The following is a 13,430-nucleotide window of genomic DNA, read 5'->3' as shown; positions in this document are numbered from 1 at the left end:
AAAATTATGAGTTAAAAAGTGTAATTTAACCTAATTTTTTCTCACATATGTTCATTCCCATGATGCAACTTCTAAGTTTTTTTTATGTGAAGTGATTAGTGAACTTCAATATTCACTTGTTGGGGGAGAACGTGGAGTCCATGATAATGTTATGCAATTTTTATTACCATTTCAGTGATTTTTTTCTTCTCGTTTTTGAATTCGCTTTCGCTCCCTAACCAAATCAAACATGACTTTGGTACAATTTGTTGGAGAGTATGAGGAGTGTCAATTCATAATCTTAAAATATTAAGTGCTCGTTTGGTTCCACGTTTTGTGGCCTTCAAACGCGAGTCTGGGAACCAAACGTGATTCCAATTAATTTCTTCCATGTTTGGATGATTGCAAAATTAAATCCCTGAGACGTGAATCCAACCTCAAACGCGCGTCCCTTTGAAGCTACAAATTGGAGCTTCTGCGATGGATCAAAATCGATTCTAGGATTTTAATTTTTTGCGTCAGATATACTTACATAATTACCCTTTAGTTCTTCTCCAATTTTCTATGCACACAGCTTTTTTCTTCATTACTTCTGGACGCTTCTTCTCTCTCTTTTTAAGATGTGTCTTAATTTTTCAGATATGCCCTTCAAAAATCATCTCCTTAAAACAAAAATAACTAAAGAAAGTGGATTGAAGATGTTTGATTTTGCTCCTTATAATTTTTCTTCCCTTTAACTGGACATTGTCATTCTTTCTTGGTGTTTCAATGGAGTACGCTTTTTTGTTTATTGTGAGTGGAGCAACTTTCTCAAGGTTAGAGACGATGTCGGATGATAATAGACTAAAGGAAATTTTTTTTTTTTTAAGTAATGGACTGAAGGATGAAGGCCTAATGTTATAAAAAAAAATAACGATTAAGGCCTAATAGATTTATTTTTACAAAACAAAATATAGTAATAATATATTATAAATATAATTAAAAACCATTTTGGTAATTAAACGTCCAAAAACAATTTTGATCTAAATTATCCAAACAACATCAAATATTGAGAATCGCTTTTGCGTTAATGTATCAAACTTACTTTTAACCAAAATCAATTTTATCAAACTCATTTTTATCAAACTCAATTTTAGTCACCGTCAAACCAAACACACTAACATGATAGAATAGGTTCTACATGTCTAGAATCCATTCTAGCTCCTCTAAAATTAAAAACAAACATATACTAAGTATATATGGATAACTTCTCTAATATATCTTTTAAAAAAAACTCCTCTAACATTATGTCCAAGATTTTCTTCGCTTTTAGTTGATGTCGAACAAACCACTTACACTTGAATTTCAACACTAAATAAATAATAAAACAACTTAAAGTTTACAATCAACATAAACTTATAATACAAAATATTTTAATCCTTGGATAATTATTTTCTTTCTCTCGAACTTTTTTTAGGAATTTTTCTATAGCTTGATTTTTATCGACTTTAATATAGAAACACCACAACTATTCATGAACATCACAACAAATATGATTAAAATGTTAATAGCTCCCACGTAAATAAGTAGCTGTGATGCAGCTACAAAATGCGAATTTGTAGCAGATAGCTCGGTTGTAGACATTACAATATAACCTGCATTTATAAGTATCCGTATGAATTTGTCCCGACTTTAACTATGAAATTCCAATTTGTCCGGGTGGGAGTTCAGAATTTCCTTAATATTCAAAGTCGGGTGGGAGTGTTGATATCCACTACAAACCCATTCGTTAGTTAATTATTTTATTAAACTTTTTGCAGAAATATATTTATTTAATTTATTAAGTTTTTTTATATTTTTTTATTAATATTTAATTGTATGATAAGTTTTGACCTTTCCTGAATAGAAAATAAAATTTAATGCTATTATTTTTTAATATTATTTTATTTGTTTTATTTTTTAGAAGTTTCTTATCTCTATTTTCTATCTTTAAAAAGGATGGATGATTCTAGCCCCTAATCCCCATAAAATAGTAGCTCCCTTTCTTCAACCCTAATCCCCACGAAAAAAATCTATGTGTGAATCTCCACTCACATTGATAAATTAGCTTTTCTAAAATGGTTTGAACGAAAGTTTATGGAAAGCTTAAAATTAGAATTATAAAAAAAAAACATTGATTATAAAAAAATTAAAATTATATTAATTAATTTTAGATTTCCCATAGATTTATCAGCCGGATGTAATATAGTGAAAGTGCGATGGACACAAAATATGGAAAAATTCCTGTAGTCGGAATTCAAATTTTAATTAGTCAATGTGTATTTATAATAGTCGAGTGAGAAGTGTTTCTCGTTTCCTACTATATACCATCGAGATATTCTCTCTCTCTCTCTCTCTCTCTCTTTATTTCTATCTCCTTCTCGTCTTCGTTACAAGACTCTATAGAGACTCGATCAACATAAAACAATTGCTAATTCTATATTTTTTAATGAATATGAATAAAATTATCGTGTTTAGTTATCACTATCTTCTACTTACACTTTTTGTCATGGGGGTCACTTTTCATCGTGCTAAATAAAATTTTGAATAAGTGATTCCCGTGAAGAAATATGAAATATGAAAATGTGGATAACCCCCACAGTCGATATTCAAATATTAATTGGTTAATGTGTATTTTTAATAGGCGGGTGGGAAGTGCTCCCCGTTTTCCATTTTACACCACTGAGACTCTCTCTCTATAAGAACACATTTTGAATTAATTGTGTTGGATGATTATATAATCTTATTTTAATTTAAAATTACATACTAAAACATGTACTGTAATTATGGTTTAATTTATCACAATTAACGTAAAAACTACATATGAAGTACATCTAATGGTTTTGGAGTACAATCCTCTGAAACCATTCTACGGTAAAATAGTTTTGGCATGATTAAGTACATCTAATGATTTTAGAATACATATCTCTGAAATCATTCCACAGCAAGATGGTTTTGGAGTACAATCCTCTGAAACCATTCCACAACAAAATGGTTTTAGCATGATTAAGTACATCTAATGGTTTTGGAGTATATATCTTTGAAACCATTCCGCAGCAAAATGGTTTTGACATGATTTTAGTTTAAAACTAACTACTAAAACATTTAACCATACATAATACTTTTAAAATCATCCCTAATCAATAAACTAAAATTCAATTAATCAAAATTAATAAAAAAAAATTAAAAATCAATCTGGGGGCTCTAAGCAATTTGGGAGGCGCGCTAAGCAATCTGGGGTGCGCGCTAAGCAATCTGGGGTATTTATGCATGGTGCATAAGCAAGATTTTTTTTAATTGAATGCCAACAAAGTGGGTTAGAGAAGAATTTTTTAAATATTTTTTTGGGGAAGTAGTCATTTTAGTCCCTCAATGTGCAACTCGCTGTCATTTTGGTCCCTGATTGAAGAAAAAATACAAAATAGTCCCCGACTCTGCAATCTGTTAGTTATTTTGGTCCCTGACATTAAAATTGGCAGTTAAATTTACAAAAAAACTGACGTGACCTTTTTTGGAGACACGTGGCACGCTGAGTAGGCATTAATTAGACAAATGGCCTAATGACATGGCGAGGGACCAAAATGACGGTACTTTTTTTTTTCTTTCTTTCCATTTCTTTATCTTCTTCCTCTCATTCTTCGTCATGGTTGGTATGATTACAATGGTTGATATAAGATTTAAGAACATAAAGTATGCATTTCAATGATTGATATAAAATTTAAGAGCAAATATGTGTATCTTGATGTTGGAGCTCGAAGCTATGGTTCAAGCGCTGGTTTAAGAACATAGTTAAGGATAAAACAAGTTTGAATAGTATATAAAACATAGTTAAAGAGAAAATAACCCTAAACAAATAAGAGCAAGATCAAAATCACCTATCCTATGTCCGTCCACCTTCTGATTTGCAAGCATCTTCAATAACAACAACAACAAAGTTACATGCTTCATGGAATTGAAAAGTGTTCATCCTATTTTCAAGAGTTTCATTGCCTCAATCTTAAGATCTTCATCCTTACCACGATTTTTAAGTTCTACAATTTCTGGATTTTATATGAATGTATGAAGAAGTATGAGAGGAAGAAGATGAAGATGGAGAAATGGAAAAAAGAAAAGAAAAGAATACTGTCATTTTGATCCTTGACCATGTCATGAGGCAACTTGTCCAATTAACGTCTACTCAGCGTGCCACGTATCTCCAAAAAAAGGCCACATCAGCTTTTTGTAAAGTTAACTGTCAATTTTAACGTCATAGACCAAAATGACTAACGGATTACAGAGTCAGAGACTATTTTGTGTTTTTTCTTCAATGAGGGACCAAAATGACAACGAGTTACACATGGACTAAAATGACTATTTTCTTGTAAACAAAAAAAAATAAAATGACTATTTTCCCTTTTTTTTTTAATAATGCGTCATAGAAGATTCAATTGTTTTAAAAATAATAAAACACGTTTAAATCTTTTTTTAATCATTTTTTAAAATTTTTTTTGAGAAGATTTTTTTTTAAGGATCTTGCTAACGAGTGCCCCGGGCACTCTTTAAGCATTCAATTTAAAGGAACTTTTTATTCAAAAAGTTAAACACTACAATTTTCAATGCGTTGACTTTACACATTCCAATAAAAATTCTATATAAAATTCAGAGGCTTCAATTTTCTCAGAGGAACAATTTAACAACGAAGCTTCTGAAATAATAATAGAATTAGGGTTTTCAGTATTCAATGACGAAGACGACGAAAGGTGGTAAGGTCATGAACCCTACCGATGCTTATCGCAAGGAGCTTCGGAAGAAGGAATTGAAAAGGGTAATTTCAATTTCTCTACCTATGTTCCTTTAATTCGTTCGCTTTTTTTTTTTTCGGGAATTTTTTCATCCTTTAATCTATTCTATTACCTAATTTTTTTCATCCTTTTATCTGTTTCACTGCAATTAATGAAAATTTCTGGTGTCTATTTTGCAAATTTTAATTTGAAAGATGCAAAATAGTTTTTTTTTTCCTCAAGGAACTATTTTGATTAAATGAAGCTTGCTTTAGAAATAACTTATACGATAAGCATTTATGCTATAAGCGCTTAATTAAGCTGTTTATTTAAACAGGGTTTTAATCACAATGTGATTTATGTTCTCCTTATCCTTAAAGTTGACATTGTTGCTTTGTATTCATGTTGGTGTACTTAGTACTATTTTTTTCTGTGTTGTTTTGGTTTACAGAATAAGAAAGAAAGAAAGAAGGTGAGGAAGGAGGGGATTTTGATGAAAGATCCTGAACAAATCAAGAAGCAGATTGAAAACTTGGAAATGATGAGTAAGTTGTGCTTTATTTTATTAACTAAGGTTTTGGATTGGGGGGAAGTGAAATTTCAGTATCATCTCTTTTGCATCGCCATTAGCATTATGTTGGCATGATTTTTTTTAATGTCAAATGTTAGTAATCAGTTGTTAGAACTTAGAAATGTCACAGTTGGGTTCGAATTTGCAACCCCTTATCTTTCCAACGCTTATGTTCTTCTCCTCAAACCATCAAACTACTCCATTATGTTGGCAAAATGTTTTTTGAGCATTGCAAAAGGACTACTCTATCATATATCTAGTAGTTTTCATGGTTTGAGCAATCTCTTAAATATGTGAACTTGTGAGAACTAATTTACAGACAGTAGGAGCAATCATACGAATCAAATATATAACTGTATAGGCTGTATTTGATCATTTTGTATTCTTATTCTGTTCCTAATCCCTACCCTTGTATTCCACTTCTATTCCAAACTGTGTTGTAGACATAATGATCCTTTAGTTGTTTCCCTGGCATTCAGTTAGGAGTATAATTATAGCTTACAATTGAGATGACATTTTAGCTGCTTTTGCTTATTGAAAACCACTGTTCATTGTTGGTTGTGGCAGAGGCTGATGGCGCCTTGGATAAAGCAAGAAAGCACAAGAAGAGGCAACTGGTAGATTCACTTAATGTTGTCTTGAAGATGAGGAAGGTAACAACTCATACGTGTCTGTTTTGTTGGACCGCTTTTTTTTATTATTTTTATTTTCCTATATAACTTTGCAAATTTTCATGTAGTGTGCACAACTATGTTCTTTCTAGAATGTTAAAAAGATAAAACAGTGAGAACTGATCTCTGGATTGTTGGAGCCAATATTCCAAGCCATTTTCTCTCAGTGAGACTATGGCATTTTCCAATACCCTGAGCCTGTCATCAAATTGTTTTCCGTTTCCGAAGAAGTAAAGGAAATTGTGGTGTGTTTATAGATAGTGATACCGCGAGAGTCAGTTAATCCTCTTTCGAGGGAGAAACGTGCCACTGTTAATATATGAAGAATAGTCAGTCGTTAGGTCGTTACATCACAATTCAGAGAGCACTGACCACTCTGTATATGTCTGTTATGATGCAATTTTTTTTTATTGTCTGTACTGCCGTCTCATTTTTCTTCGACTTAGTGTTATCACACATAAAGTGATTGCTGCTTTCATGCCTCTGAACACCATTTGTAACTTCCAGATTGGTTTATGTACAATTCTTGTGTATCACTAACACTGTGTTTGTTTGAGTAGTTTTAGAAAAGAGAGAAATAGTAAAGAAATAAGGTATTTTTATTGTTTGGAAGAGTGGAGAAATGATGAGAGAGAGAAATATAATGGATGTAACTACCCAATAAAAGATCTCTCCATTTATGATTTCCCATTATTACCCCTTTTATGGCAGTTATCTAATTTTTTAACTTCCACTTTTATAAAGGTTAAATTTGTCTTTTGTCATTTATATTAATTTTTTTCTATTAATTTTTTGATTTATCTAAATTAATGAAAGAAGTGTTACTATTTCCTTCTTCTCCATTTCTATTCATCCAAACAAAACAAGATTTCTACTCAAGTTCTTTCTTATTTCTCTTCTCTCATATTTCTCTCTTTACTATTTCTCTTGACATCCAAACAGTGTAAGAGTAGCTGAAGGTCCCTCTTAGGTTTATCATTGCCTCTAATTGGTAGTTCATCAGTGCTGTCAAATAGTGACCATGGCAGAATGTGGTGGTGGATTTTTAGCCATTCGCTATGGCCAATTTGTGAAGGTGGTACCATGGTGTTTTATGGTGGAAATGGCGGCTTAAAATGGCAGATTTTTGGCCCTCTACCATCCGCAATTGATAATACTGCTTGGTTTATCAGAGTATGACAGAACTGGGATACTGTCAATGAATGAAAATAAAGATAACCTCATAACCAAGAGAAACATATACCAAGCACATGTTATGGTGCAAAATATTTATTTGTTTCTTATCACCTATAATTGTTTTTCTCTTCAACATAATTAAGAAACTTCTTTTTATCACGTATAGAGTGATTGTGCTAATTAAATGATTCTGAAAACCAGTTGTAACAAGCACCTTGGTTGATGTACCATTCTTCTCCGTAGGCATGTTCCACTAACAGTAGCTGAAGGGACCTTTTGAGTTTATCACAATCTGTAAGTGGTAGTGTTGTTGATATTTTCTTGGCCCAATGTAAAAGGTTGTTCGTTTGTAGTCTTAGTCTGTATTGCGTTTCTACCGAAACAAACTTGTAATGGGTTGCTGTTAATTTTGACTTCAGACAGACCCATGTAGTTTTTTTGGTGTATGTTTAAGTCTTGATTGGTAAAAGGAAAAAACCAGAACTTTATGGAAATGGAGTATTCATGATCCGAGTTTGATATTGCTTTAGTAGCTGATGCTGCCTGTGTTGTGTATTTATATTTTTGTTTAGCAGAGGCTGCAGAATTCATCATATGAATTTGAACACTGCAGTCAACTGTATGCATGATTATATTAAATAGATTCTGTTGATGATCTAAATCTGATATCTTTTGGACAGGAATACGAAGAGAAAATGCGTGAGAAGGGTGAGGTCCCTGTTATGTTCAGGTAAAAAATTTAGTGCTATCTTCAAATACAAATTTATGCTCAATTTGTTTTTGTGTAGTTTACAAATCCTTGGATGTCTTTTGAGCAGTCATTTGGGGCCTCCTCGAAGGAGAACAAGTGCAGAAGAAGAAGAGAGAGTTAATCACCCACTACCAGAGGTATGATTGTTCTTGTGTGTGCCTGTTTACGTTTTCCGTTTCTTCTAATTCTTCTAAACTTACAAAACTAGATTTGTTTAGGTGATGTAAATTGTTTAAGAGTTACTGTTTTTTTTCCAGGACTCTGTTTATTACCATCCTACCTTAAATCCTACCGGGGCTCCACCGCCAGGGAAACCTCCTATGTTCAAATCGTCTATAGGTATGCTGAGCTTCTTTTTCAATTTGAATCGTAAAATAATGTATTTGAAAATGATATTGTTTTGACATCTCCTTTATTTAATCAGTTTTCATGCTGAACTGCAGGACCTAGAATTCCCTTGGTTGGTTCGTCAAGTACTGGTGGATCATCCTTGGCAACAGTGTCCGAGGATGGTGTATTAGCTGTACCTCCACCTCCCCCACCACCACCACTGCCTGATGCCAGTTCAGCTGACGGTACTGTTTTACCCGCATCATTGCCACTGCCTCCCCCACCTCCCATGCCTCCAAAGCCCGCTGATGCAGTGCCTGCGTCATTACCACCACCTCCTTTGCCACCTCCACCTCCTGGTCCTCCACCGAAAGAGCAAGCTGTAAATCGGCCTTTACCCCCTCCTCCTCCACCCCTGCAACAGTCTCAGCCACCTCCACCTGGCACCAGTGAAGGTGAAGAGAGAAACCAGTCTGCATTGCCAGATAATCTATCTTCCAAGGGGCCTGGTCAGGTAGGCTTACTATTAGTTAAATGACTTAGTCTTATCTTTCAAGACATGATCTAATTGTACAAGTATGAATGACCGGAAATTATTATATATTGAAAGTTTAGAAGCATTGGTGCTGTTGTGGAGATATTTTTTCATCCAAAATGATTCAGTGTGGGGATGCTGATATTTTTCAAAATTTAGGATGCGAGTATGGCAGGGAATATTTAATAAATTAATACTAAATAATAGTAAATAGTATCAGTATGTTATCATTTATTTAGTAGTACTAAAGACATTTAAATGTCCTATAGGGCTGTGCTGTGGACAATTTTTAGTCTATTTCTTTATGTGTTGGTCTGTTTCAGAACCAATTTTCAGTTTTTTAAAACATTTCAAAGCATGTTCAAACTGAAAAAGGAAGGATATATATATATATGACTAGTGATGTCAGGTAGTATACCATATGCCACAGGTTTTTGTCTATTCATGCTTCATAGATGGCTACTAGACACTTGTCATGGTTGACAAATGCCCTAATGGGAACATATCTTTTTTTTTTTTTGAAACGGGGAACACATCACATTTTGATTGCTCTTCGTTTGAAACTCAGTCTTGTTATGATTGCACTTAAGAGAAACTTATTTGGAAATAATTATTTTTTTGCCTCTTTATGAAATGTAGGTGCAGCTTCCTCCGCCGCCTCCTCCACCAAGTCGCATGCCACCAAATTCTGGGACCAATCAGTCTGATGGTGCCGTGGTTTTTACTGACAATAAGAATTCTCTGTCAAACCAGGAGATCCAAAAAATGGTTCCTGGGCCTCCTCCTCCAAGGCAACAACCTCCTGGTCCAGGACCCACTTTAATCCCAAGCTTACAGCCTGATGTATTGCCTCCTGGAATATCTCGGTTCCCACCACCCCCACCCCCACCTGATATGAGACCTCCCTTACCTGTGGCTGGACTTCCTGGTCAGGCACCACCTCCTGGAATGATGGTCCCCATAATCCCAAGGCCCCCATATGGTCCTCCACCTGGTCCTCCTCCAATGATGAGACCACCACTTCCACCTGGTCCTCCTCCAAACTTTCACGAAGAGGATTATATGGCAAGTAAGCCAGCTCCTCCTCAGAAACCATCATATGTTAAATCTGCTGCTTCTACTGTTGTTAAAAGACCATTAGCTCAGCACACTCCAGAACTAACATCAATGGTGAGTCAATTCAATTTCATTTTTTTTAGCTTTGTTTTCATTTTAGCTCTTGAATTTCATTCTTTTTCATACATCTATAATTTAGTTCAACTTAGTTTTAAAGCAATAACCCCTTTTCAAGTAAAGTTTCTTGCAGTAGTATATTAATATTTTTCACGCTGCTCAATAAGCTAATGTCAACATACTGTATATTATTATGATGCTAATATTTGAGTCCAGACCAAAATAAATAATTGTTTCAATTTTGTACTTGATCTATCTAAAAGAGTCTGCTCTTGCCACAGTTAGGAGACTATTAAATTATTAATATGCTTCTATTTATAATGATGCTTTATCAATCATGAAACAACCCTATTATAAATTATAGAAACAATCACAATAATATTGAAATGTAGCTTCCACGTAAGATTTTGAGTATTTTTAACTCCAGATATGTTATCAAGCACAAATGGTTTACATGGGTAATTACTTTGTTTGCTGCTAGCGAGCGGAAGTGTTTCATTAATGGGAAAGAAAAGTGGATAAACTAAACAATGGCTTATGAACTTTACAGTTGTTAGGGTCTGTGTGAGCTAATGGACCCAAAAGAGCAGCTGGAGCATTTTGGTAATCATGTATCACGTAGGCCTAAGATTTGGAAATTTATCCTAAAAAAAAATGAGTGAGGTGCTATGTTGGCAGTGAGAGAAGAAAAGTGAGGTGGGTTGTTACATGATTTTGTGGGTTACGGGATTGAAGAGTCTGAGTGCAGAATATGAAATATGCTTTCGAGAATTGTTATTTTATTATGAACAGAGATCAGTAGCTGTCTGTAAAATGTAAAAGCTTAGCTCTATGGCAGTAGGAGTCTCATTTCTTCTTTAATTACGTTTATTGAAGCTAATTGTTTAATGCTCCGTAATGTCTCTGTGGTTCTGTTTTGTAACAGCAGTTCACAATATATATTTAGTCATGTCTCATTTTAACAAGTAAACAAACTAGGACAAAATAGTCGTTGCAAAACTGTTTTAACTACTGAAACTACATTGACACTTAGATTAATATGACAATTTATTTCTCATGATGATGCAATCATATAGTTAATTGACTTCACTGCTACTGAAGTCAATTAATTGACCATGGTCATAAGCTCAAGTAGCTAGAAAAGTTGGCTTTAAGTAGTGGTAAAAAAAATTTGGTAAAAAATAAAGTTGTGATCAATATTTGAATACCGTAGAGGGTAAATTATCGTAATGAGATGTTCTTCGAGTAATGTCTATCAATTAAATAAATTAACAGATCTCATAAATTGTTCACGACAACTTAAATTGGCAGCATTTGTTAATTATTGGTCTTCTTGTGTATGTAATTCATGTAATTCTTCTAATAGAGTCTGGATCATGGTTTTTTTTTTATTAGGTTCCTGCGTCTGTGCGGGTGAGAAGGGAGACTGCAATGACCAAAACAAAACCAAAACCACCAGTGTCAACATCAACATCCAGGACAGTCTCTGTGACACTAGGGCCAAGACCGACTATTGTAAAACCAAAGCCAGTGAGCTCGTCATCTGCTCCAAAAGCACCCAGCATTGATGACTCGTACACAGCTTTCTTAGAGGACATGAAAGCCCTTGGTGCCCTTGATGGTTGAGATTACTATGAATGGCAGAGTCATAAAATGGCGAGGATGTGCACAGTTTGTATTCAATGAACCACTCATAGTTTTTTTTTTTTTTGAACGGCTGACGATAAAGTATTTAATACCTTGAAAGCTAATGTGATTCTAATTCATATCCTCTCTCCCTTAGTTTAAATTGGTGAACCGTGTTTTTTTTTTTACAACAAATTGGTGCACTGTTGTTATTTTATAGTTTTATAATTGACATTTCATTTTAAAAAAGTACTTTGTTTTGATTATATCGGTTGTGATTGTTGAATTTTTTAATGGTTTGTTTGCCACTGTAAATGGAAACATTGTTTTTAGAATTTCTGGTTTATGGTTTTGAAGTTTTGGCTTATAAATTTTTAGGGTATTAGATGTTATTTGGACATAATTTTTAGGTCATTGATTACAATTAAAAAATAAAAGGTATTCATTCATACACAATTTATAAAGTTTTTAATATATTGGGATCTTCACTTTTCTCTCCATATATCACTATTGCTTCAACTGTCTCAAGCTTGTACTTAAAAATTGAGTGTGGCAAACTAGTCATTTGGGTATTCTGAAATAGAAAATTGTACTTAGACACTTTTTGGTAAGTCCAATAAGCTAACTTATAGCTTATTGACCTAGCTTATAAGTTTGTTTGAAAAAAAATGTGAAGTGTTTGGTAACGAGCTTCTCTAACTAGCTTATAGCATTTTTTGAGATGTTATTTCAGAGTTTATAGTTTATAGTTTATAGCTTTTTCATTTTATTCCATATTTACCCTCATTAATTTTATTTATTTATTTTTAAAAAATTATAATAACTACCCACTAACACTTACCTAAAACAAAAAAACTATCCACTAACCATATATTTTTATGTCATTTTGTACTTACAAGTTACAACAGGTAAATTTGCCAAATATTTTAATTTTATTCTACTAACTTTTCAGCTATAAGCTACCAGCCATCAGCTATCAGCTAGTTTTATTTTTACCAAACAAAGCCTTATACTTTTAAATATTAACTCATGAATTCACTTTTTTCTTTCAACAATTATACTATGGATATTTGATGAGTCTACATTAGTATAACATGTGAAACAATTTCACTTGCACTCATATTAGCATTGTATTTGTTAATCAACTTAAATGATTAAGTGCTTTTCCCAATCACTTCAATTTATAAAATGATATAGCTTGATGGAAATGCTGAGATTCTAAGTCTGGAGTGTGCTGAAGAATCAATTGGAATTTGATTATTTGTGTTGGGGGCCGTTTAGATTTGCGGCTTTCAATATTTGTAAGCATTGGCATCATTGTTTATCCACCAAAAGGAACATTGGAGAAGTGCTTATCCATTCTTCTATAATTGACAAATTAATATGGCTAAACATTTTTGACTTCCAGCATTGCCAGACCAATATCCTCTAATAATTCAATACACATGCCATTGCTAACGTAGGGCATGACCTAACACTACCCCCATAATGCAATACATAATGTTCTTAATAACTAAGAGGACATGTGACAATGAAACTGTGTTTTTTTTTATCCAAATGAAATGATGAACTCAACTTCTTATTTAAACTTACATATCACTCATCATATCTTTGTCTGTTTAGTAAAAAAAAAAAAAATCATATACTACTTGTTTGTCCTCCCTCTTTTGATATTTTATTATTTATTTGACTGATGGTAATTTGACTTTATGGCAATCTCAAGTGGATTCTATCAGTTGAATATTGAATATGAACACGAATATGCCTTTTTAGTGCTTGGTTAGAAGTTCAGCTAAAACAGTTCAATAAATACATACAGACATATATAATATTTAATTGT

General features: G+C 33.2%; 1 protein-coding gene across 2 annotated transcripts; it reads left to right on the top strand.

The window, feature by feature from the left end:
• Nucleotides 1–4,467: 4,467 nt before the first annotated feature.
• On the top strand, nt 4,468–11,746 carry LOC123883987 (protein EARLY FLOWERING 5). 2 transcript variants are annotated; one of them, XM_045932953.1, is made up of 9 exons: nt 4,468–4,801; nt 5,209–5,302; nt 5,896–5,981; nt 7,856–7,905; nt 7,994–8,063; nt 8,184–8,265; nt 8,370–8,770; nt 9,431–9,961; nt 11,360–11,746. In XM_045932953.1, the coding sequence occupies exons 1-9, from the start codon at nt 4,718–4,720 to the stop codon at nt 11,588–11,590; spliced, it is 1,629 nt and encodes a 542-aa protein (XP_045788909.1). In that variant the 5' UTR covers nt 4,468–4,717; the 3' UTR covers nt 11,591–11,746. The 2 variants fall into 2 exon arrangements, with proteins under 2 accessions (XP_045788909.1, XP_045788911.1); XM_045932955.1 differs by lacking the exon at nt 11,360–11,746 and adding an exon at nt 10,515–10,995 and having other exon boundaries at nt 4,632–4,801.
• Nucleotides 11,747–13,430: the final 1,684 nt, after the last annotated feature.

Source organism: Trifolium pratense, linkage group LG5, assembly GCF_020283565.1.
Source record: "Trifolium pratense cultivar HEN17-A07 linkage group LG5, ARS_RC_1.1, whole genome shotgun sequence".
NCBI classification, from domain to species: Eukaryota; Viridiplantae; Streptophyta; class Magnoliopsida; order Fabales; family Fabaceae; genus Trifolium; species Trifolium pratense.
The sequence above is the reverse complement of the archived record's forward strand: the minus strand, read 5'-3'. Positions and strand labels throughout refer to the sequence as shown.

What these genes read in the sequence shown, in the direction of transcription:
- LOC123883987 (XM_045932953.1), top strand. Translation starts at nt 4,718, where the DNA reads ATGACGAAGACGACGAAAGGTGGTAAGGTCATGAACCCTACCGATGCT. An exon ending in GGAAGAAGGAATTGAAAAGG is followed by an intron (nt 4,802 to 5,208) that starts GTAATTTCAATT and finishes TTTGGTTTACAG; the next exon opens with AATAAGAAAGAAAGAAAGAA. An exon ending in GAGGTCCCTGTTATGTTCAG is followed by an intron (nt 7,906 to 7,993) that starts GTAAAAAATTTA and finishes TCTTTTGAGCAG; the next exon opens with TCATTTGGGGCCTCCTCGAA.